Source organism: Leucopleurus acutus (genome assembly GCF_964270905.1).
Source record: "Leucopleurus acutus genome assembly, chromosome: 21".
NCBI classification, from domain to species: Eukaryota; Metazoa; Chordata; class Mammalia; order Artiodactyla; family Delphinidae; genus Leucopleurus; species Leucopleurus acutus.
The window spans coordinates 13055586-13081252 of NC_139163.1; the positions used below are offsets into that span (position 1 = coordinate 13055586).

The 25667-nt window shown below is 45.4% G+C and overlaps 1 protein-coding gene across 1 annotated transcript in view; it reads right to left on the minus strand.

Annotated features, from left to right (window-relative positions):
- ACSL1 (acyl-CoA synthetase long chain family member 1) overlaps nucleotides 1–25667 on the minus strand; it is a 71126-nt gene that overhangs the window by 15791 nt on the left and 29668 nt on the right. Inside the window, exons 3-12 of the mRNA XM_082863982.1 lie at nucleotides 14722–14836; nucleotides 13934–13998; nucleotides 11302–11403; nucleotides 8653–8752; nucleotides 8264–8442; nucleotides 5273–5305; nucleotides 5064–5115; nucleotides 4469–4542; nucleotides 2998–3075; nucleotides 1117–1251 (exon numbers count right to left, since the gene is read on the minus strand). Coding sequence (XP_082720108.1) covers nucleotides 1117–1251; nucleotides 2998–3075; nucleotides 4469–4542; nucleotides 5064–5115; nucleotides 5273–5305; nucleotides 8264–8442; nucleotides 8653–8752; nucleotides 11302–11403; nucleotides 13934–13998; nucleotides 14722–14836 — 933 coding nt within the window. The remainder of the gene's footprint in view (nucleotides 1–1116; nucleotides 1252–2997; nucleotides 3076–4468; nucleotides 4543–5063; nucleotides 5116–5272; nucleotides 5306–8263; nucleotides 8443–8652; nucleotides 8753–11301; nucleotides 11404–13933; nucleotides 13999–14721; nucleotides 14837–25667) is intronic.

The following is a 25667-nucleotide window of genomic DNA, read 5'->3' on the forward strand; positions in this document are numbered from 1 at the left end:
CTTTTTGAGGTGATAAAAATGTTCTAAAATGGACTGTAATGATGGTTGCAGAACTCTGTGAATGTACTCAAAACCTTTGAATTGTACACTTAATGGGTGAATTGCATGTAATGTGAATTATATCTCAATAAAGCTGTTTTACAGTTTTTTAAAAAAGAACTATTAAGAAAATGAGAAGGTTGGCACTTCCCTGGTGGCGCAGTAGTTAAGAATCTGCCTGACAATGCAGGGGACACAGGTTCGATCCCTGGTCTGGAAGATTCCACATGCCGCAGAGCAACTAAGCCCATGCGCCACAACTACTGAGTCTGCGCTCTAGAGCTCGCGTGCCACAACTGCTGAACCCATGTGCCACAACTACTGAGCCTGCACGCCACAGCTACTGAAGCCCGCGTGCCTAGAGCCCATGCTCCACAACAAGAGAAGCCACTTCAATGAGAAGCCCGCGCACCACAGCAAAGAGTAGCCCCCGCTCATCGCAACTACAGAAAGCCCGTGGGCAGCAACGAAGACCCAACGCAGCCAAAAATAAATAAATTTTAAAAAAAAATGAGAAGGTTCTCATAGATGATGAAAGCCATGTCTCAAAATAAAGAGTATTAGAATTGCCCAGTCCAAATTCATTCTGGAGACTGCTCACACCACACGGGGTCCTGCCCCAGCTGTGGGGTCCGTGCTCTAAAGGCTCACCATCTCCTCTCGGTCCCTGGCTTGGTTTAGTCACGTCTCTCAGGGTGGCTAAGTAAGTAATACTTTTCATGCAGTGGAGCTTTACAATTTATAAAGCCTTTTCATATGATGTAATTAGCATCTTTATGAGATGGAGGAGGTAACAGTCCACTGTAAAGATGAGAAAACAGAGGCTCAAAGAGTTTATCATGAAAATAAAACAAGCTCCACCTCACACCTGTATTGTGCCTTCCAGTTGACAAGGTGTGTCCACAGGCACTTTCTCTTATAACCGTCACTCACAGCTCTGGGAGGCAAAAGCACTCAGCTTTATTAGCAGAGGGGTAAACTGCAGTCCCTCGGGAGAGTAAGGGCAGCGGCCACGGTCACACACGGTCTTGGACTCAAGGTCTGGAGCTCTGCCCCTTCTCTTCGCTTGGCACTTACTCGGTCAAACATCCGGTTCAGCAGTCTGGGGACCACAGGGAAGACGGTGGGTTGAAGGGTCTTGAGATCATCCATAAGCAGCCTGATGTCTCCTTGGAAAAATCCTATTTTAGCTCCGTGACTCAGCATCAAAAACTAGAGAGGTAAATGGAAACATCCAACATGTCACCATTGCAGCAGGCATCACACAACACACACAGACACACAAGGCTCCAGTGTTAGCATTTCAGACCAGCTTCCAGAAATCATAAAGTTCCTAAATGTAGGGAGCTTTTAAAACAACGTGCTTGCGTCCTTGTACAACACGGGCATGTGGCATCGCTCTCGACTATCCTGAAGATAAAAGGACTAGTAAGAAACCAGGGAACGTGGTTTTCAGTGATGATCAGAGAGCTTCTGCTATTTTAGCTTCAATAATAAATATCTGCTGAATGAATGACATGGTATGCGATAATCCAAGTATTTTTAGCCTTCCAGAAACTTTAGGTCTAACTTATTCTCATCAAAAAAACGTAGCTACTTGCCTTAGCTTTTTAAAGTCTCATCTCTTCTATCTGAATCTAACTAAAAAATTCTGAGTAGTCAGAATACGCTGCGGCTGAGGCACTAGGCCATCTGTACCGCAGCAGTTTGCATTCGGCTGTAACCTAGTGCCTGAATTTCTTCCTGTCTGATGCAAGCTGCACTGGCAAGCCACAGGCACTTGACAAAGAGTCTGCCTGTTTTAAATTTTAAAAAGAAAGAGAGATTCAAGAGATGATGCAACGGAAGTACAAACGGTCTCAGGCTTGAAAGCAGAAACAACTAGAAAGGTTCATTGTTTAAAAATTAAAGCTCGGAGGTTTCTGTTCAGTGTGGCCTGCCTCCTGGGCACACTTTGAAAACTAGTTCCACTGTCAACACGTCTGCAATCACTCTGTAAACTCACAAGGTCTCCTGAGGCATGCAGGAGACACAAGTATCTGATGCAAGATCCTTGATCCTTTGGGGGAAGTGAATCCTACAGGGCGGCAGCTAGTCAAAGGGCCGGGATTTTATCAGCTGCCCCGCTCTCTCTAACACCTGCCCAGAACCTGCAACACAGCTGGTGCCCCGTGAACATTCATTAAATGAGTGAGCAGTGCTCACTGTTTCTCCTATAAGCATACAATCCAAAACTGTCCAAGAAGGAAAAAAGATGGTTCTTGGTCAGTTTTTAAATTAGTCACACACTCGTGTATGAGGAGCTCAGGCAGAGGTCAGCTAAAGGTCATCCCGCTTTGCCAAAGGCACTTGGAATATTGCTGAAAAAATGAATCTGGAATCAACTTGTGCCTTATGAACAAGCACAGTCAAAAATAGAGACTTCCCTGGCGGTCCAGTGGTTAGGACTCCGTACCTTCCACTGCAGAGAGCACGGGTTCGATCGCTGGTCGGGGTACTAAGATCCCAGAAGCCGTATGGCGTGGCCAAAAAAAAAAAAAAAAATAGAGACTTCTTACAGAACTGAAGCCTCACCAGCCTTTGTGGGATGGTATTCATAAAAATTCTACATTCACAGCTCATCTTTCTGAATTCATGTCCATATTCGTGTCCTTCAAAAGTCTGAGCTTCCAATTTTAAAATGAGTATTAAAGTTCAAGTATCTGGACCCAGAAAAAAAATTATACTCTTAAATAATTAGCTCAATTTCTAAAATGGGCCTGAGCAAAGAACTCTCTACGTAGAGGACAGTCTGCACACTCAAACTTATCTGCGTGAACCACTCATGCATGTGTGCAATGGTAAAAATGAAATGTCTGTGTCACTAGCATTCAAGACAAGTGCTTTCTGTAAAACACAACAACTTAGCAGAACACAACCAAACACATATGCACAAACAAAATAAAACTCAGTGCCTACCTCTACAACTTTCTCAAACATGTGGGCGAGAGGCAAGAAAGAGATCAAAGTATCATCTGAGGAAGCAACGAATGCACCCTGGAAAGCAAAGACACCAGACAGGCAGAAAAGCATTAGAATTTCCAGGAATTTTCCACTTTATTATTATATATTACAAATTATTAATCTTAATATTAACATTAACTGTAAACATTTACTTCAATGATTCATGAATTTTAAGTTTTCTTTGAAGGTCAATAAGGAAATTAAAATTTCACTTGGTAAGGTACTAAATGTTGAACCCTGTTTAGAAAGTATATACGAAAAGGATTAAGAAAGTCTAAGTATAAGTGAAAGTGAGATTGAGCTTCTGCAGTCACCAAAGTTGCCCATTCCCCGAAACCATTAAGCACAGGCTCCTACCACGAAAAGTAGACCGTATGGAGCCCTCCCAGAGACATGTAATTTGCAAAAGCAAATTATGTAAAAGTGTGCAAAGGATATGAGGGAAAGGCATTCATTATATTTTTCAATAAGTACTTTTTTAAACGGCAAGTTTGAAATAGACCTTTGGCGTTACAGGCTGAATTGTGACCATCCCCCTCAAAGTCATATGTTAAAGCCCTAGCCCCCAAAGTGACTGTATTTGGAGACAGGGAAGGTCATTAAGGTTAAATGAGGTCATGAGGGTGGGGCCCTGATCCAATAAGGCTGGTGTCCTTGTACGAACAGGAAGAAACACCAGAAACCTCTCTCTTGTTCTCCGTATGCAAACAGAGGAGAGGTCGGGGGAGGGGTGGTGAGGGGCCTGCGGTCTACAAGCCAAGAAGGGAGCCTTCACCAGAACCAAACCTGCTGGCACCTCGATCGTGGACTTCTACCCTCCAAAACTGTGAGAAAATACATGTCTGTTGTTTAAGCCATCCAGTCTGTGTTATTTTGTTGCGGCAGCCCAGGCAGACTAAGATACTTACAAAGCAAACTTTAAGACTATAGGAAGTAACTAAAGTTTGAGGCTTTAATCCTTCTTATAAAGTGGAAGCCAAATCCAATCAAGCATAATAAATAATAAAAACGATAATAATCCAAAAAACCTTCAGCAGCATTTAACATTTCTTTGTCAACTTAAAGGAATTAATTCTTTTCCATACTAAAATAGGAGATAAAAACAAGAGAGTCAGTTCTTCTCTGTCCTTTCCTGGAAACATTTATAGAGCAGTATCCAAATAAAGTTTTACCATATAAAAGATGGAATAAATCCTATCTGTCAATTCATCCTAACGGTCACAGCAGGAGTTGGGGATTAGGTCCACAGTGAAAACTATTTGGGAGAAGGTGAATGTACGAAAGCTCAGACCTCATCTGTATTTCAGACAGTGTTTCAAATACAGCCCATGCCTAACATGATAGTGGGGCTTCTACCACCTTCCTCCTTGAGGCCTGATGCCAACCAATGGATATGAAGAAAGATGACAATATCCCCAAGGTTTACCTCTGTCATTTTAATAAATGCTGAACAATCGCTCACTACATTTCGATGGGTGATCAGTGCTCCTTTGGGGTTGCCTGTGAACACATATGAACAGAACAAAGTTAGAGGACAGAAACTCCATCCAAGAATGATGGACATGACAGAAGCCCAGAAACCCCATATCATTAGAGCCTCTGATGCCTGTAGTGTGAGGTACACCCATGAAAGCCAAAAGTTAGTCACATTAAATTCCTGAGCCATCTGCAATCCTTTAAAATGAAACTTATTATCTTAAACCATCTTTACTAATATGGGCAAGTTTTAGAGGGTGTGTGTAGCAGTAAGAGAAGAAAATCCAGCAATTTTATTTCTGGAAACCATGGATACACTTTGTCCCAGGAAGATGGGTGATCCTACCTACTGTGACCTTTCATAAATGTTTGAGGACGTGCTCAGATTCTGGGAACGTCTTATAGAGCTACCGTAAGACAGCCTTGAACACTTCTGTCTCTTCTAGTTCTAGTCCATCTATAGCTCGAATAAGTCATCCACAAGAAGAGGCAGGGAATATACACTTCCAGATACCACTCAGAAACAGTTCCTTTTCAAAACTGACCTGTAGTGCCACTTGTGAAGCAGATTATTGCAACATCTTCAGGTGCTGGAGGCTGCAGCATATTAAAAAAAAAAAAGCCAGTATAAATCAGAATAGAGTAGAAAACTTTAAGTCATAAGATAATCACTCAAGATTTCTACTAGACTCTGAGCTGATTAGACACGGAAGCTACACAGAGGCTGGGGCAGGGTCGCACATGGTGCACTCACCTTGGGCTTCCGTCTGTTGGCTCTTCCCAGGTCCTTAAAGAGAAGAGAAAAAAAAAAACTTAAATGGAAACATTTTCTAAATGTAAAGAACAAAAGTCACATCAAGTCAGTTCAAGCTGACTTTTCTGTGGGATTCGCTCCCAGCTGACTCAAAGACAGCACAGATTTCAAATTAAATAAACCACAGCAATTTTCATTAACCTGAACCCAAATACTTACCCATCGTTCTAAGAAGCCATTTTCTGGTTGTTTTCTCTCTTATATAAAACTATATCGATGGTATTAGGACTGGCCTTTGAAACAGGATTTATTCAGAAGACAGGAATCCAAGTCTTTTACACGTTCTTCTGGTTTCCACTCCCCTATCACAGCCTTTAACAAAGCCCGGCTCTGCACCGTAATCAGAGAACCACAGCTGCTCTGTATCCTTCCAAAATCAGAGCTCAGCACAGATATGTGATCACCCCATTCTGCAGAACTGACATCTTCAATCTGGAGAGAGAAAATCAGTCTCTGCCAGACTTAACTGGTGGCCATTCTGGAGAGGCTCAACTATCTGTACTCCCCACATGGATCAGAGCAAGGATTGGGGCATCTCCGATTATAAAACAGGCCACGACAGAAGCTCTAAGACCACTCGCGAATGGCTATGAAGGTTAAGAACGACAGATTCATTTCTGAGGTACGGCATTTCCCAAAGGCGGACTCCCAGTTACTACCAAGGGCTAATTCTGATGGTGTTACTTCATGAAGGTGTCTCCATGACCACTTTAATATCTATTCATTTTTTTAAATGAACTATTAATATTCTTTTCCTATGAAAATCGAACAGCTTGAGTGAGCATGTGGAATGAGCATGCCTAGAAATAAATGGAAATTAGATGGGTGGGCTCAGGGCTCAGTGAGTTTCTACCCAGCATACAGTTTTAAACAGTTTTTAATCCTAATCACACTTTAAATTATATATATAACAGACCACTAATTAAAAATAGGAACATTGACATCCAAATAGAAGTCAACTAAGAGTTAAAGTAACGATAATTCCACCAATCTTCTTTCTAAAATAATCTTTATCAGATCCAAATTTCCACTCATCTTTTTAAAATTCTTACATTAACTTCTTAAGATCTCTAATTCTTCAAAAATTGATGTTAAGTAAAATAAAGCAAGTTATATGCAATTAGACTTTTAATTTATTATAAAAAAATTATCCAAATTAGTCCATTATTTGCCAAGAGAGTTTCATAGCCTGAAGCCTGACTTATGCCATTATTTAGGAAAAAATACAGCTATTATAAAAATTAAAGTTGTCATCTTTAGGTTCCAAATGCCAAAATAAAAAAGAACCATAAACAGAAGGAAAACTGAATTCTACTTAATGAAGTATTTGGGGGTGATAAAATTTGTACCCTACTGAAAATGAATAAAAAAAGACAAATCAGTGAAGTGAATAAAGAGATAGAATGATTAATCTGTGATAAAGCAGATATATTAAAATGTTAATTGTAGACTCTTGGTGGGATATAGTGGTCTACTGCTCAATTCTTTCAACTTGCATATTTGAAAATTTTCGTAACAAAATATTGGAAAGAATGTAAAAATACCAATGTTTCTATTTTTGATGCTATAAAAATAGACATTAATAAAAATTAGATCACATGATCAACCAAAAAGTTAGTTTTAAATTCATTGCTTAAAAATTTAATATTTTGCTTATAAAAATTTTAAAAACCCAATATGAATCATATTATACAGGTAAGTGTAAAACAATGTCTTTTATAAATATTTTAATATAAACTTTACATTATAATCTTTGGTCACTTACTTATCTAAATTTTAATCTTAAGATTACTCCTTTATCATACAGAGCAGTCAAAAAAGACAAAAAAAAGCTTGTGTATGTGTCTGTGTGTGGTGGGGGCAGCAGGAAGAGGAAAAATGGGGGAAAAGATATAATTATGAAATGGGGTTACAAGTAAAAAATACAAAAATAGGGAAATGCTAGGTGAAAATCTAGTTAAAAACCCAATTTAACAATTCAGCACATCCATTAGCTCTTATGGACTCCTGTTGTATGCTATCGTGTGTCTGTGTGTGTGTGTGTGTGTGTGTGTGTGTGAGTGAGAGAGAGGCAGAAGCTCTGACAGAACAAATGACAGATTCTCTGTGACAACTAAGTTCCCCAGGAAAGGTTTTATAGATCCTTCCTCGTAGCTCAAATTCTTGATAGAAGGAGAACTGTAAATAAAATTCAAAACTCTATTTTTATAACATTTCCAGGAAAATATTTATAATATTTTCAGAAAGAGAATGACTTATTCTACTGAACCTATTACTTCCCGTGATGTGCACATAATAACAAGGGCCTCCTCTTGCCCAGTTTTGGATTGAAGTTTAATCCAAAAACTGGGGAGACTAGCTTCTTGTAGGATCCGATGTCAAACAATCAATTAAGGTATGGACCACACTCATTTTCCTAGAATGGTTACCTTTAAAGTTGTGATTAATGTGAATCTTAAATATAATACAAGAATAAATCAAATCAAGCCTCTATGCTAGACATTCACCAGGACCCTATAAAAGCAACCTGGGGAAAGGAATAACGAGGCAGATTTCTATGTCTGGCTCTGTTTAAGAGATAAATCAGTAAGTAAAAGGTGTTAAAGCCTAAAGAGGACATACAAACTTAAATCTCTGCCTGAATCTGAAATTCCCATTTCCAGCATTTATTGGCATGGCTTGTCAGTGCTCTAGAGTGAGTATGTGAGCACTGCAGCTCGCCTGATGAGAACACTTCCTGTAAAATTGATGGATTAACACTGGGCATGCGGGTAGCATTCTTCTTTCCAGTAAAGAGACAGAGATCTCTGCTCTCCATCTTTTACAGGACCAGCCAGAGTTGGGACTTTGTGGCTGCACTGGACACCACATTTGAGCCAAAATGACCTCAGGGAAACCCTGCAGCGAGGTGGGTAGGGCAGGGTGACTCACCTCCATCGCCTTCAAGCTGATGAGCTCCACCCCGCACTTCTTGCCTCGGTCGGACAGATTACTGCCATAGGAGTCCATGAGAACGATAGTTTTAAGGGATGGTGTTAATTTATTTTCTACACCTTCTAATAAGAGGATGGCCTTCCCTGGCTTGTCCACAAAAACCAGAGAGAGTTCAGCTGGAAGTGAAGAGACACAGTGAGGAACCAGCTCTGGGATACTAAAAGCTTGACTGTAACATCTGACACCAGGTTAAGTACTACATTTTTGAATAGGAGGGTAGATGTACATTTAAATGGAAAAATCCCTATCATATCATGTATCAGCAAATGTAGCCTCTGTATCTAACCAATAACTATGCCAAGTGCCCCTGAAGGCCGCAAACATACCTTTGTTGATGATGTAGGTGATTGCTTCTGTCCCGAGGGTGTCGTAGAGGGGAACGATCACCATCGAATAAGCAAAGCATCCCTGTTCAATGATCACCCACTAAAGAAAACGTAAAGATCAGGGTGAGAAAATAAGATATTGTGGAACCACTCCAGGGAAAACAATACTCTATAGAGATTCAACATGGAAACACCAGATGTAGCAAAACTGACATCTGTGTACCTACTACTATGTGCCAGGCACCAAAGGGATTCCTAATGAGAGCAAAACACTTGCTCACTTCTTAAAAGGAAAGTACAATTTGCCTGAAAATTTGAGGCAAATATGTGAAAAGAGAATGAACAGCATGAGAGTGACGGGCTCAGAGGCAAGACAGCCTGCAGTGGGCCTCCTTGGTGGGGGAGGTAACCGAGCTTGCCCTTTGCAAGAGCAGCACGATTTGGACAGGTCGAGAGAAAGGTAAGGGGACTCTGGGAGCCGGGACTGTGAGATCAAAGCAGGGAGGGTAAAGGGAGACCCAAGAGGGAAGAGATATGGGAACATATGTATATGTATAACTGATTCACTTTGTTATAAAGCAGAAACTAACACACCATTGTAAAGCAATTATACTCCAATAAAGATGTTAAAAAAAAGCAGGGAGGGTGGTCCAGTGGGTAAGAATCTGCCTTCCAATGCAGCGGTCGCAAGTTCGATCTCTGGTCAGGGAACTAAGATCCCACATGCCACGGAGCAACTAAGCCCACGTGCCACAACTACTGAGCCCGTGTGCCACAACTAGAGAGAAGCCCGCGTGCCGCAATGAAAGATCCTGCATGCCGCAAGGAAGATCCCACGCGCCGCAACTAAGACCCAACGCAGCCAAATAAATATTTTTTAAAAAAAGGCAGCGAGTGGGGGCATCAGTGAGCCACCAGGCTGGCAGGGATGGCCCAGCAGGGCTGTGGGGACTGGCTAGGCTGGAGCGAGGGCTGGAGCCGGCCTGAGGCCACGGGGGAGCCTGGCTCTATGTCCCTGGCAAGGTGCAGCCTCTGGGGTTTCTCAGCCAAACAGCAACTGGGGCTCTAAGGGACAGCAATCTGGCCACAGTGTGCTGTAGGGCCTGGGACTAGGGGAAGAGGGACACACTGTCTACCGGGAAAACTGTCCTGGAAGGTTCCCTAGGAAAGTGAGGAAGGAAAGAAGTGACACAGTCACTGGTAATCTTCCTCTAAACACATCAGCCACACAGCAACTGACCCGCCTACAAGGCAGATGCAGCAGAGTCCCTCTTTCGCTTATAATCCTCAGTGGTGCCCATCGTCTGCAGAACACACGGCACGGATAAGGGCACAGCGGCCATGGGGAGCAAACACAACCCACTCACATTCACTTGGCCTGGAGCTGTCTCTCTCTCTCATCCTGCCACTCCACCCTCCACCACAGTGAAATGCTTCATCCCCCATCACAGACATGCTGCTCCACGCAAGCGTGCCATTGTTCCTGACATTCCCTTGGCCTCCCCACCCTCGTAGGCATCAAGACTCCACCTTGGACTTTGCTGGTAGCGCAGTGGTTAAGAATCCACCTGCCAACGCACGGGACACGGGTTCAAGCCCTGGTCGGGGAAGATCCCACATGCCACGGGGCAACTAAGCTCGTGCACCACAACTACTGGGCCTGCGCTCTAGAGCCCGCGCGCCACAACTACTGAGCCCATGTGCTGCAACTACTGAAGCCCACACGCCTAAAGCCTGTGCTCCCCAACAAGAGAAGCCACGGCAATGAGAAGCTCGTGCACCGCACGAAGAGTAGCCCCAGCTCGCCGCAACTAGAGAAAGCCTGTGCCCAGCAACGAAGACCCAAGGCAGCCAAAAATAATAAATAAATAAATTTATTAAAAACAACCTGCTGAGAAACCACTCTAATTTATAAAATAGTAGCACAGGGATTGAACCAACATGTCTTCTGGACCCAGTAGGTCTAAGAATCAATTCAATTTCTTCAAGCCCAGTGCTTGAATTTTTCTGCACCAGCTATGCCACTATTTGTTTACTCATATTACAGGCAATAGCTCCAGGGGGCTTCTCATTTAAATGTAATTTAATACAGTGGTTTACAGAAGCACCAGGCATGGGCCTGGATGGCTAAACAACAGTCTGCTTGCCCAAATTAAGGCCAGCTCCCAGTGAGGCCCCTTCCCCATGGCCCCTGGGATTTTAAACTTTATAACCTGGGCAGAGAGAGCCCAGACCTTTTAGAGAGAAAAGATGAGAGTTTGCTACTGACAAAAATGTATCCAAGTTTCTCTGTCATTTATTAATGCCATTTTTCTAATCACAGAGGAAGCCCTTAAAGTGGGAAGACTTCTTTGTTAGTTATTTGTTCTAAGACTTTCTTCACTAGTTTTTGTTTGGGGACCTGATTTTAAAAAAACAAAAACCATAATTTTCTTTAAAAGTGATTTTTTTTTCCCTACCTAAAGGCTAAGAAGGGCCTGGTTTGGGTTTTCATACATGTAACTCTCTAAGGCATAACACAAAGTCATGTTCTCAGAGGTAATCAGACCAAAGAATCTGGTCTGAAGCAGAGATAGGTGTGAACCCTAACTGGTTCTTCCATCTGAGACCTCTCCAAACCATGTACGGTCAGTGCCTAATGGTTAATACCTCAGGTCTGTTCTGAGAAAAGATGCCGATGAACTGATCTGGGGCCGCCTTGAAGCCCTTGTGGAGCAGCGCCGAGCCCACACACTCTGACATTTCTGCAACCTAAAACGGGGGAGAAAAAAATCAGGAAGAGCATCAGGCCCAACGCAAGGAACACAGTTTCCTGTGATGGCCAAGCCTAATACCTTAGCCAAGAAGCAGCACTGCCTGCGGGGAAGAACAGGGGCAAACAGGTATTCCTTTAGTTACACGTTTTTGTAAAGTTCAAGGTTTGAATCACCAGAACTCACTGTAAGAAAACTGATCATACAGTTCCTTCTGCAAAGCAAATGAACTTCACCCCAACAGCTGCAGGTCACAGATGACACATGTCAGAGTTTCTGTACTTTAGTTTCGTTTCTATACTTTTATACTTCAGTTTTATAAAATTATAAAAGCAATCCAGGGACACAGAACTTTGTGTCTGTGTTTATAAAGAGCAGCCAAAACTTGTCCTGTGATATAAACACACAAACAGCAAGTTTGGGGGAGATCTTTAAAAAAAAATAAGAACAAGCTCTTATCATCAGGCTCCACAATTCTATTCTTGAGAATTTATTCTTTGGAAATAACCCAATCCTAACCAGAGGTTTGAAAAAACTTCAGGTACAAAGATATGTATTTCAAAATTATCTAAAGTCACAAAAGTCTAGGGGAAAAAAGACCAATGGCTGGATGGTTAAGTAAATGATGGTAAATCTCTAAGAAAATGTTCTACAGCTAGTAAATACTACAGTTATGAAAGCCATATCAAACAGAGTATTTGTAACAATTTTAAGTAAGATAAATGAATACAAAAACGCATATTATTAATTACAACTATGTAAAAATAGGTAGATTCATAAAAATTAGGCAGGGCTATATCCCTGCCCCCATACCTCATCCTCTCCTCATTCTTACCCCAAATGAACTAAAAAATTTTTTTTTGAATCTTAATTTGGAATTCTTTTATTCTCAGTAGGTAAATTCTCAAGAGCACTTTAAATCCACACCCACGCCCGCAGAAAACAGAACCACACCTATTCCTGCCCCAGAAGCCTGTGGGTTCTGGCACACAGTGCCCCCCCATACGCAGCAATGGTGGTGAAAGCAACACTGGCCAGGCGACAGCAAGAATGACATTAACATGCTTATTACTTCCATACCCCATGCACTGTTTCACAACTCCTGCTTGTGTGTAAGGGCTGGGAACCCGCGAGTACCTAGATGGTTTTCAGAGCTTATTGGGATTCTATGCATGTACTTGTATCTCTAGAACGAGGATCCAGACCTTTCTTCGAAAAACCTTACAGGGGTTCCTAGCCCCAAAAGCTAAGAATCACTGGGCTAGGGGGAAAAAGGGATTTAAATATACAAATTCAGGGCTTCCCTGGTGGCGCAGTGGTTGACAGTCCGCCTGCCGATGCAGGGGACACGGGTTCATGCCCCGGTCTGGGAAGATCCCGCGGAGCGGCTGGGCCCGTGAGCCATGGCCGCTGAGCCTGCGCGTCCGGAGCCTGTGCTCCGCAATGGGAGAGGCCACAACAGTGAGAGGCCCAAGTACCACAAAAAAAAAAAAAAAAAGTAAAAATATACAAATTCAAAGTTAGCTTAAGTCTATTTTTTTAATCTTCACCAGCCTCTGTCTGAAATGTACAAATGTACTTCTGAAACCCCAGTGATTTCCAATCTGCCTTCAAACATCCCACCTGCAATGGACCTGTTTTCTCTCCTCCAGCCAATATATAACAGAAGCAACAGAGGAACAGATCACTGTAGGTAACTGTAGTGTAAACCCCAAGGCTGGGCTTTCTCTTGTTTTGTAATGCAAGTGCCTGCCTTAAGCTTTGATTGCTGACCATCCACTTCCAAGCCAAGGCTGACGCATCACCAGCCATAGGCTAGATAAGGAGCCAGGCCCCCTCCCGCATGAGGCTCCTTTGTTTTACAGATCTCGGTTGATGTTGATAACTGACAGTCTGAGCCACTTGTTTTCTCTCCTCCTGTGCTTTAAGTTCCTGCTCTTCTGTTTCAAATTCATTAATAAGAGTGAGCCCTCGAAACCCTAGGCCCCCATCTTTGACCCCAATAAAGCAGAACCCCAGGTGCTCTACGCTCTCTCCCCCCCTACCCGAGGCCTCGCTTGTGTGGCCCAGGTGTGTTGCGTCATTTCCGTGTCCTGTAGGAAGAAAGCTTTATTTTTTCCAAGTTTCCTTATGGTTATTGCTGAAAGGCGTCTTGCAATCATAATATGAACCATGAGGGCCGGTCCAGCCACAATACTGGTTATTGACAGGCTGAGACCTGAACAAAACAGTAACATGACAAGAAGATGATGTAATCCAGAAGCACGTGAAGATTCTGTGAGGCCTGAAGACCATCGTGCAATGTGAAATTTCCAACACACATGAACTGTTTTTACACCACTTGTGAAAATGAGGGATCTGAAAACTGCTATTTGGCTCTGGTAGGGCAGAATAAACACTGAGAAATCCCTCTGCCCACTGGACCTACAGCTCATTACTCCTTCCTGCCCAATGTTCAACGGCTCCAAGAACTGCCATGTTCCAGCACTATAGCTCGCATGAGGCGGCCACACAGCCAGAAAACTCACCTGTTTGTATGAAAGCCATTCATAGGGTTGGTCTGGTTTCCTAGAACCTAAACATGGGCCATTATCTGAAAGGAGAAAAAATTTTTTAAAAAAAAGGATGGACTTAACATGCATAAATATTCCTAGATTCTCGTTTTAACATGCATAAATATTCCTGGATTCTCGTTTGTATCTTTCATTCCACAAAGTATCAGGTAGATTCTACTGTGGTCCTCAGATGTGAAACAATGAATTCAGATTGGAAATGTTTTCTCCCTGGGTTTTGGTCTGAGTCTTTGTTTGTTTCTTTATTTCTATTTTGTTTCTTACATGGGGCAGGAGGGAGAGGGGCTGCAAGGCCGGGCAGCTTCCGGGTACCCGGGGTCTTTCGTGCCGTCCTCAGGGATGAAGGGCAGTCCCATGAGCCGACACCCCACAAGTGTCTCTGACGGAACCCCGCTTCCTTGGATGTCTGTGTTTATTTCTCAAAATACGGGTCTCCTGGTCAAGCAAGTTTGAGAAATGTTGGATCAGGCGCAATTAAACAGGTCTCTTTACTGCAAGAAACGCCAGAGCCTATTCTGAGCTAAAAGACATGTGACCACGGAAGCCCCTTGGCCGCGGGGCACACCCAGCGGGACCCGTGTGCAGTGAGACTCACTCTGCGGAAGTTATGGGAGGAGACAGGGAGCTGGGAGCCAGACTGAGTGGGAGAAAGTTGGGAGCAAATATGGCTTTCTGACGAAAGACCCCTCTCTCTGAAGGAGAAACATGAAGCATTAGTCACACGGATTCAGTCAAATGCTCACTTGAGATCTGTACGCCCCTCTGGAAACCTTCATATAGTGTTCTGACATCATCATAGAAATACACCAAGGGCTCGTCACTGTCCAGGAGCACGGATCTCCGGGCACCATCGCTGCCCTGGGGAAAAGACAGACAGACAGAAAGCACGTCAGCAGGAAGCATCAAAAATAAAAGTCTACCGTGTGCACCTTCAATCCTCTCCAGGGCCTGGGAGCAGCTGCTCGGTGAGCATTTGCTGGATGAACTCCAGGGCGGGACGTGCTGGCGTCTGATATAAATCATCCACCTGGAGACAAGTGCAGGCTTCAGAGAAGCAAGGCTGGGACCATGTCCATCCAGGACCCCTGGGAAAAGGAAGCAACTGAGGGAAAAAGAAAAGAGGCTCACAGACCTCTAAGCACTGGTCCTGCCAGACAAGGCTGAGGAGTCTGAGGACGGGACACCAACCCCCTAAATGCACTGTGCTGATTCTCAAACTGTGGCCAGCAGCACAGAAGACCAATTTTTGTCAGGTCTTGAGGAAAGAACACACTGTTCAGTTTTACTTCCATCATGTTATCTATATTCTTTTGGAGATCATGTGTACTGCTTTTTCTCTTTGCCAACTTCAGTTTCTCAGGTAGCATCTACTAGTTACCATCATCAGCTATAAAATGTAGGATGTGCATGGACACACTGACCTGCAGCACTTGTAAGGAGGCAGAGTTGCTACCGTTGTGCCCCCTCCTCTAAGTTGCCATCTGTTGGCTCAGAAAGTACACCCGTTATGGACAAGAACCCCTAACTGGCAAGTCATCTCAAGAGGCAGGAGTTCTCAACCAGTGAGCAGCTCAGCATGCTGGGGCCCCAGAGGTACTGCAAGGGGTACAGATGTATTTTTGTTTAAAATTTCTTGGGGGAGATTAGATTATGATACAAGGACTTCTGGTATCACAAGAAAGCACGGTTCAAAAGTGGGAGACATTGTTTCCAGCATGAGGTTTGAAGGAAGAAACTAGGAAAGGCTTCAGGAAGGGGCAAAAGGTGAGGTCTCAAAGAGGAAACAGTCTGAAGAGGCAGAGCTGATGGGGAAACAGGATGCACTCCAGGGGACAGACCAATGTGGAGACCCTTTATAAGGCAAAGAGACAGCCAGACAGGTGCTGGTGGATTCTTTTCCTTGTTGTTGTTGTTTTTTAAAAAATAGGATTCTTCACTCCTCCTCCCATTAGCTCTTTCCTTCCCCTATTAAGTTATCATTTATAGGGGATTTCCCTGGTGGTCCAGTGGTTAAGAATCTGCCTTCCAGTGCAGGGGACATGGGTTCGATCCCTGCTTGGGGAACTAAGATCCCACACACTGTGGGGCAACTAAGCCCGTGAGCTTGGGAGCCTGCGCTCCGCAACTAGAGAGAAGCCCGCGTGCTGCAACTAAGACCCAACACAGCCAAATAAATAAATAAATATTTTTTAAAAAGTTATCATTTAGGGCTTCCCTGGTGGTGCGGTAGTTGAGAGTCAGCCTGCCGATGCAGGGGACACGGGTTCGTGCCCTGGTCCGGGAGGATCCCACATGCCGCGGAGCGGCTGGGCCCGTGAACCATGGCTGCTGAGCCTGCGCGTCCGGAGCCTGTGCTCCGCAGCGGGAGACGCCACAACAGTGAGAGGACCGCATACCGCAAAAAAAAAAAAAAAAAAGTTATCATTTATATACTTATTAAAATGTTTAATAGTATAGAAGTATGTCGAGGAAAAAAATGACTAGCCCCTGTTATCAGTTTGGTGAGCTCCTTCCAGACATTTTTTTTTGCTTATATATTTATATACGTTCTTTTAATATCTACTATGTGCTACATATGTGTGTTTAACTCTTGCTCTACAACTGCTAATAGTCTTCTGGGGTAAACATCACCCAATCATATTTTCTCATCGTCACACAGTCTTATCTTGGCAGAAACTTTCTAAGACCTGTAGCCATGATTCCAAAATACAGTTATTAACTACAACATGCTACTTTATAAAAGCAAAGAAGTTATTCTTCGTGCACATAAAGATGGAAAAATCTCTTCCCTTGAGAATCCTGCATTATTATTGCTTAATCTCGGAGTCTGTTTTCTTTTCTGTAAAATGGGGATATCACGTGCCCATGTCCAGGGTTAGTTTTAGTTAAACAAGAACTTTCCTGTAAAACACTAATGTGTAGAATGTTACTCAGACACCTGATAACGTGTCCTAACTACAAGGCCAGTCCTTCTTAGCCTATATCATTTCACCAACAAATATTCAGATTAAAATTCAGAAGCAATTCGTGACTTTATAGTAAACATCAGAAGCCTCTTCAACCCAGGAAGCTACCCCAACGACCCAGGGCATCGAGGCTAAGATAGAAAGAGAGAGACAGGAGACTGAAAGACAGAAAATGGGAAGGAGAAAAAACGCTGAGAAAAGTAAAAGGTGCGCCTGCTAAAGGGGAGCCAGCCGCCATTAAATAGCTGTCTCCTGGCCACGCACCGACCTGCGACCTGCTCTGCGTGTCACCACATGGCCTGAAGGCCCAGGCAGCCTGGCGGCCCGCGGAGAGGCCCTCATGACCTCAGCCTAGCGTGGTGCCGCCTACACCTCTCCTCAGGACAGTCGCTCATCCGTGGCACTACTCAGTTGTCTCTCTGCAAAAGCAATACTGCCTTCCCAGTGCGTTCTGCTGAGCGGTGCCCACGGCTGCCAACAGAGCTGGTGGGAACCAGGCAAATAAGATACAGGGTTTGTTCTGAAGGCGGCTAAACCTTATCCCTACATGACCAGAGGGACTCCAGGAGTACTGGCTGAGCAGAGGAGCGTGGAGGGAGCTGGAACGAATAGAGAGGAGAAGCCTAGAATCTACAGAGCACAGGCTCACCCCAGAGCTGAGGTCCTCAGAGGATGGTAAAGGTAACACCTGGCCCTTGTAGGGAAAGCATTTAGTGAGCCCTCTGCCAGATCTACCAAGTCGGAAACTCTGGGGGTGTGATCCAGCAGCCGCGTTTCAGCCGGCCCTTCCGGGGACTCTGGTGCGCCAGCCTGGAGGCATTAAGGTCCACAGCAGGGGAGTGGTGAATATACGGGTAATGCTTTAAAATCTACAAGGAGGGTGAGCAGTGTACGGAACAGGATGGACAGAGACCAGCTGACGTGGGCCTGGACTAGGGCAGGGACGTGAGACTGGAGGCGCTAAGCACGAATGAATGGGACTGGTAGGTAACTGGATGCAGGAAAACAGGAAGGGAGAGTCGGAGGCCTGAGACAACAGCAGTTCCGATTTATCCAAAATAGGAAACTAGGGATTGGGGGTAGGTTTGAAAAAAGAGATGAAGTTTAGCTCTGGATATATGGAGACCCTATCTCTTCAAGACAACAGGTCAACTCCCCAGTTCCAACTTTGAGAATCACTGCTCTGGAGTATCGTTTTATAACAAACTTTTGCCTAAGTAATTCTTTGGTTACGCTACCGTTTTGGTGGTATATGATCTTCAGGACTTTGAGAGGCATGCTGGTAAAACAGCCAAATCAAAGTTAAAGAAGCTAATCACATCCCAAATAAGGCCATCATCTTGGCAAAGGAACCCGAGGACAAGACATTTATTATTACTCTAATTAGCAAAGTAGCAAAAGTTTGACGATAAAGCAGTAAATGAATTCTATGCCAGAACTGTACAATTTAAGGTATAGGTGAAACACTGGGTGACAGGTCACATTGTCACTTAACTGTAAGGCGTACTCTGTAATTTCAGGAGAGGAGCTGAGTGAAATGAGGGTAGGGAAGACCGAGCAACAAGGTCTGTGTTTTGTTGCTCCATGATGATCACAGTATGCCCATAAGGCCTCATCATTTTTTTTTTAATGGTTAAGATGGTAAACATTATGTGCATTTTATCACAATTAGAAGTAATATTTTTAAAAATTTTTAAATTAATTAATATATTTACTTTTGGCTGTGCTGGGTCTTCGTTTCTGTGTGAGGGCTTTCTCTAGTTGCGGCAAGTGGGGGCCACTCTTCATCAGGGTGCGTGGGCCTCTCACTATCGCGGCCTCTCTTGTTGCGGAGCACAGGCTCCAGACGCGCAGGCTCAGTAGTTGTGGCTCACGGGCCTAGTTGTTCCACGGCATGTGGGATCTTCCCAGACCAGGGCTCGAACCCGCGTCCCCTGCATTGGCAGGCAGATTCTCAACCAATGCGCCACCAGGGAAGCCCAGGACTCATCATTTTTGATGTGCATACGAGTTACCGTTCATCTTGAACGAAAGTGCTACCCATAAACCCTGGGTGTTAGCAACCTTAGTTACACCTGCAAGGTGAGGGCCTACATGCTGAGTGCAACAGAAGCTCAAATGTCCATATGTGCTACAGAATTGAGCCATTTCAAAGGCAGGGCATTTAACTATCGGGTTGTCCAAGTACATGCAGCTATTTCTAGGAACACCTACTTAAATGAAATATTTTAAATCTGGCCTCTCTGGACTTCTGACATAACCTACAGATGGGGGGTGAAGGTGTGGGTTTCAGTTGTACTCAAAAAACAGGGAGAGCTATGCAGACAACCCCAGTGGAATGTGCAGGAAATTGGCCAATAAGATTGAGTCAGGGAGGATCAAGGGTTTTTTCTTTCCTCTTTAATGTGGTTTATACAGTTTTCCCAGTTTTAAAAAAAGAAAAGATTGTGAGTCAGTGGGTAGTGACCATCCTACCGTCAAATCGCGGTCACGAGGATATTTGGCAATGGCTATACAAGCAAAGGTTCCTCTAGAGGTCAGTCTCCCCACGTGGGCTGAGTTAGGAAATAAAAGTTCAAGTTCCCCTCAGGGGCAGTAAGGACAGGAAGACAGTGAACATCTGTGAATCGATGGTTCCCAGCACTAGAGCTCTTGCCAATATTTGAGAAAAAGGAACATTTGATGGTGAGACTCATTTTGCATCACTCCCATATTTAAATGCAAAAGCAGGGACTTCCCTGGTGGCACAGTGGTTAAGAATCTGCCTGCCAATGCAGGGGACAAGGGTTCGAGCCCTGGTCCGGGAAGATCCCACATGCCGAGGAACTACTGAGCCTGTGCTTTAGAACCCATGAGCCACAACTACTGAAGCCTGTGCGCCTAGAGCCCGTGCTCCGCAACAAGAGAAGCCACCGCAATGAGAAGCCCACGCACCGCAACGAAGAGTAGCCCCTGCTCGCCGCAACTAGAGAAAGCCCGCACGCAGCAATGAAGACCCAATGCAGCCAAAAATAAATATAAATGAATGAATGAATGAATGAATAAATGCAAAAGCAAATTATTACATCCTTGAGGATTTCTCAGGGATAGAAAGGCCTGAGCTTTACAAATTGTGGTCCCATTTATCTCCATCTAGAAAATGGCCCCAACAGTCAACCACCTATTATGTTACTACCATTTATTTCCTCTAAGGAGATGGATTGGGGGAGGGCAGGAAGTAGGAGGGAGGGAGGGAGGGAGGGAGGGAGGAGGGGAAGGAAGGGACAGCAGAGAGGGAGTGGGGAGAACCCAGTAACATCTAAAGAGGCTGCTGAAACTGGGCTGGATTTTATCTAATCCACCTCTAGGGAGAAAAGCAGCAGGTGGAAACCACAGTTCTCGGGGGTAAAAATGACTTTTTTTTGCTCTTTCCAATATCGTCCATGTAAAATACACTCCTCCCAGCATGTAGATTTCACATGCATCTTACCTGTTCAGGCCACCATCACCTGCAGCCTTTTATAAACAGGCACACAGAGACTTTTCCATCCGGGGACCTAGACGCTCTCTGGCCATCAGTTCTATCCAGCAACACAAGATCTTTGACAGAGCAAACTAGGGCCTTTATTCAAGACCAGCTAATAGGTGATGTTCCCAACCAGATGTTTTAGGATAATGAACAGGGTATTTTAAAAATACCTAGACTCCTCCATTATGTTGACATAAATGTAACCATGCAACCATGAACCCTCAGGTTTACTACTTGCGCTCACCATTTAACCAGCCAACTTCCTGAGATCCTTTACACACAGTGAGTGAAGAAGGGGCAGAAGCATCCGTTACAACCGGTGCTGGGTGTTCTCATCTGAGTGCAGGAGGTTTGGAAGGAAGTATTCACTTCGAAGATGAGAAAATGGACAAACAGACGGTGGGGAGACCTTCCCGTCTCAGTCCCACATCTAAAATGCGGCAGAGCGAGCTTCAGACCAGCCTGTAGGACATCCGGGTTCAAACTCGCCCACACACGGTTCATCTCCACCTTGCAGGAGACAAGCCAGATCCTGGTGGCCACCTGGGGGGGGTCTGGTTCTCTATCACTCTCCTCTAATCCTCAGGAGGCTTTCCTGTCCCCCCACCCCAGTTTCCTCTCCAGTTTTCAGCTTCCTGAGCGCCCCCTGTACCGACGGGAGGACCTGCCTAAGGGGTGGGGGAGGCCGACTCAGTATTTAGCAAACCAGTTCTGTGCCGCCAAACACAGGTCAATCTCGTCACCAGAGAAAACTAGCCAACTGCACGAGGGAAAAAGCTCCCTCCCACCTCCGTGGAAGGGGAGAGTTCAGAGGCACAAAATCCAAATTCCCACAGACACACACTGGTCCAGCAAAACAAGCCTGCCTGTAGCGTCTCTGAGTGCTGGCCACTGAGAACGTGCGAGGCACTAGCTCACAGGCGGAAGGAAACGCGTCTGTTCCTTACCCTTGCTCGGCCCTTTAGAGGCTGCTGTGAAGGCGGGGTTTTTGCCCAGAGGCTCAGAAGGCCTACATCTGCCATGTGGCCTTGCTTGGGGCGAGGCTAATTAATTAATTTACTTATTTATTGGGCCGCGTTGGGTCTTCGTTGCCGCACGCGGGCTTTCTCTAGTTGCAGCGAGCGGGGGCTACTCTTTGTTGTGGTGCATGGCCTTCTCATTGCGGTGGCTTCGCTTGTGGCAGAGCACGGGCTCTAGGCACGTGGGCTTCAGTAGTTCCAGCACATGGGCTCTGTAGTTGTGGCTCGTGGGCTCTAGAGCTCAGGCTCAGTAGCTGTCGCGCACGGGCTTAGCTGCTCTGCAGCATGTGGCATCTTCCCGGACCAGGGCTTGAACCCGTGTCCCCTCCATCCCACCCTCTGTGCCCCAACTGGTAGGACAACTGGTTGAAAATGCCGTCTGAAGTTGTGATGTTTCTGGAAAACCTGTGTGAAAATTCTCTGAATTTCACAGCAGCAAGGTCGCCAGTGGTGGGGCTGGAAGGGCACATCTCTGCCCACCTCTTTACCTGACCACATGCATAATCATATCACAGGGGAGAACAGGCCGTGGGGAACAGTGACAGAAGCTTGCAATTACAAATGGTAAGTGAGCGTTAATGCCTAATCACAGATCTACACAAGGATCCCAGACAGATATGAAGCCAGAGCCTCATACCAAGGATTCTTCCAAAGTCTCACACGCTCTCCTAGTCGACTGTTCCCAGGCTTCCCAGAGATGAGAACGAGGTTCACGTTTACGTTCATATTTACACATGACTGCAGGAACAAGGCTGCCCCCTCCCTTCCTCCTAGTGTGGACCTGGCTCAGACCAAGGCCTGAGGAGGCTAACGCCCCTCGCAGATGCCCTGCCAGTCTTCCGCACGCCCACAGGGCTGTGTCAGAGGAGTGAGTGATCCCGCCATCTGGCCGCACCTGCCCTTCCTGGACAGCCTTCCTCTTGCTCTGCCCCTGCAGCTTCCCCTCGGGCTCGTCCCGATGCTGCTGCCCCTCATCCTGCCCAAGTCAACAGCTGCTTAAGCCCCTCCACTCAGGTCCAGAAGGGCATCGCCATCCTCGCTGTGTTTTTCCAGCTTTGCTGAGGTGTAATTGACAACACTGTAACATTATCTACAGAGGACAATGTGACGTGATACACACACGCGTCGTGAAAGGATCCCCCCATCGAGTGAATTAACACATCCATCACCTCACATATTTACCCTTTTAAATCTTTTTTGGACACTTAAGTTCTACTCTCTCAGCAAATTTCAATTATACGATACAACATTATCAACTACAGTCACCATGTCAGACATCAGACCCTCAGACCTTATTCCTCTGACAGCTGAAAGTCTGGACCCTTTACCAACCTCTCGCTGTTTCCTCCACCCACCCAGCCCCTGGCAACCACCATTCTACTCACTGTTTCTAGGAGTTCAACTCTTTTTTTGGGGGGGCACCATCATCACCCCTTTGTCTCCACAAGTCCAGGGTAAGAACTTCATAAAAGCTTTCAAACAACGACCTGCTCTCTTCTCGTGTGGAAACTGCTTTGCCAGTTTGCAAGGAGGTCTTTACACCCACACCCTGTGTTGAGCGTGACTCTGCCAGCCACGGGGGAAATCCTACTCAGTGACAGACTCCATAGGCACCTGCACACATGGACTAAGAATGCCAGTCCGTGTCACAGTGGGCACGTGAGCTGGGAGGCCAGAGGTTTGTCCAGATGAGCAATGGCATCAAGAAGGCCTCCCTGGAGGAGGGGACTTTTGAATTCGAAAGCCTTGCTATTTACTGAGCACGTCTTCCACAGGCTGGATGTGCTACCTTTAGTTTGCTTCTTTCAAGTTCTTCCTGATAAAGAACCGTGGTTCTAGTTTTATGGCATGAAGACAAGTCACTCATGTGACTCTTAGTTTGAGGATGGCCCTTGTCCTCTGCCAGGGCTGGAAGGAGTCCTTGGTGGTCCTTCCTGCTGGGCTGTACACTCCACAAGGGCAGCAGCCTCTTCCTGCCTGATCTGGGCACACCATGTATTTGCTGAATGAATGCCCATCTCATACCTACTCTGTGACTCAGGGAGGATCGAATCCAGAGTGTCACAGCCTCTATATTTGACTTTCAGCAGCACGGGATTAAAATGCTAAGGCAAGTTCCTCACCATATATATATCCCAACATATGAATGTTTAAATCTCAACCTTTCATGCAAAAGGGTCACCCAGCCAGCATGTGACCTGGATGTCATGAGGTTATCTGGGGTGGAAGTAAGTCATCCAACATGGAGACAGGATGAGTTATACCCAGAGAACTGGTTCTACATATTGAAAGATGTGAACCCACACTCAGCCAAGCCCTGGTAACAAGTCTAAACAGTGACTCTGTTAAAGACTGACTGGTCGAGTTACCAGAGGTACATTTTCAACTAAGTTGTGACAGTCTTCAAATGAAGCCTTTAAAACGCTAAGGGGCTTCCCTGGTAGCGCAGTGGTTGAGAGTCCGCCTGCCGATGCAAGGGACACGGGTTCGTGCCCCGGTCCGAGAAGATCCCACATGCCACGGCGCGGCTGGGCCCATGAGCCATGGCCGCTGAGCCTGCGCGTCCGGAGCCTGTGCTCTGCAACGGGAGAGGCCACAACAGTGAGAGGTCCGCGTACTGCAAAAAAAAAAACAAAGAAAAACCAAAAAAACCAAAACGCTAAGGACTGGAAGGTATAAAAACGTTTTTACTCACTACGATGTATTCCCTTCTCTAATTTTTAAGAACAAAACAAAACAGTTAACTTGAGTTTTCGTTTCAGTGCATTATAATCTTGTGGTAGGTCTCAAAAATCTTTCCAACGTAATTTGAGAAGATAGCCATCTCAATGCGTGTAAGACATCTTTCATCAATTGGAGGAATTCACATACTCTTCCTGCCACCTCCTTCCCGCAATGGCAATGGTTCTCGTCTATACTTTGTAATGGTTTGTTGCCTAAACCCCTTAAACCCAGGCCCACGACCCCATGAGCACCGAGTTCTGCTCTAACCCCACCTATGCCCGACCCGGTCCAGGGAAGGCAGAAGCTCACCACAACTCGCGCGGGCTGCTGTCCAGGTTCTGACAGCGCTCTGCCCCTCCCCCGGCCCCCACCTCCACCTCATTCTTGACAGTTTCTGATCCTATCGATACATCCAACCTGTGTGGGAGACCCCAGACTCTGTTTCTTACCCTACCTGTACCTTCTCCTCCTTCCATTACTACCTTTGGACTCATTTGCCTGTAACTCCGTTTTCAGAAGAGTCTGCCCCTGGGTTTAGAAACTCTAGCCACTGACTCGTCAAATTTACCTACCTACACGGATCCAAAGTTTCCTTATTATCCTGCTTTATCCTTTTCCCCCGACCAGAGTCCTAGTTATAGTACATAACTTTCAACTACCGTAATGAGGCAGCATAACAGAGTTCCAGAACTTCCACTAACCGTATGGTATAATTTCACCTCTGTGGGCTCAGTTATTTTCTCGTGTATAAAATGTGAGGGTTCAAAGAGAAGACCTTCATGGAAGAAGAAACTAACATTTACTGAACACTTCTCTTGGGCCGAGTGGATGCTGCTTGCATCTGTGCAGTCTCTGAACGCTGCGGGAGGGAAGGTCCCGTCACTTCCGTTCTCCAGATGAGGAATCTGAAGGTCAGGCTGGGTGAGCTGCCCAAGGCCACCTGGTTCAAGCAGAGCGGTCAGGTCCAGCCTCAGCCACAGCTGCCCCTGTCCCTCTGGTCCCTTCCGGCTCCAAAATGCTCTCCTACGCCCTGTAACTGCAACTACCACGGCCTGGGCCCTGACCAATCCCAAAGGGTTTCTGGTCACTTCAGCAAAGATCACCTTCACGAGTGGGACATGAGATCTCAATTCCAGAGAACAGGTTGAGACCAGCTAAAACTGGAAAACTTGCACATCACTTGTGAATGTGATTTGAAAAACAAAAACCAAAACAACCCAGATATACACACAAAAACTTGCTTTCATCCCCTGCTCAAAGTTACGGAGCTACAGTAGAGAAACGCTGTGGAGGACAGAATTCTTCCCGGACACGCACTGTTGCAGGTTGGGAGCTGTACCTGCAGACAGAGGGCAACGGCTCTCTAAATAGGGTCTTGATCAAACCAGGCTCAAAAATTTATGAGAGACTTTTGGGATTCCGTTGCCAACTCCAGTTTTGCTGCCCTATTCTACAGCGTGTGTCTGTATCAC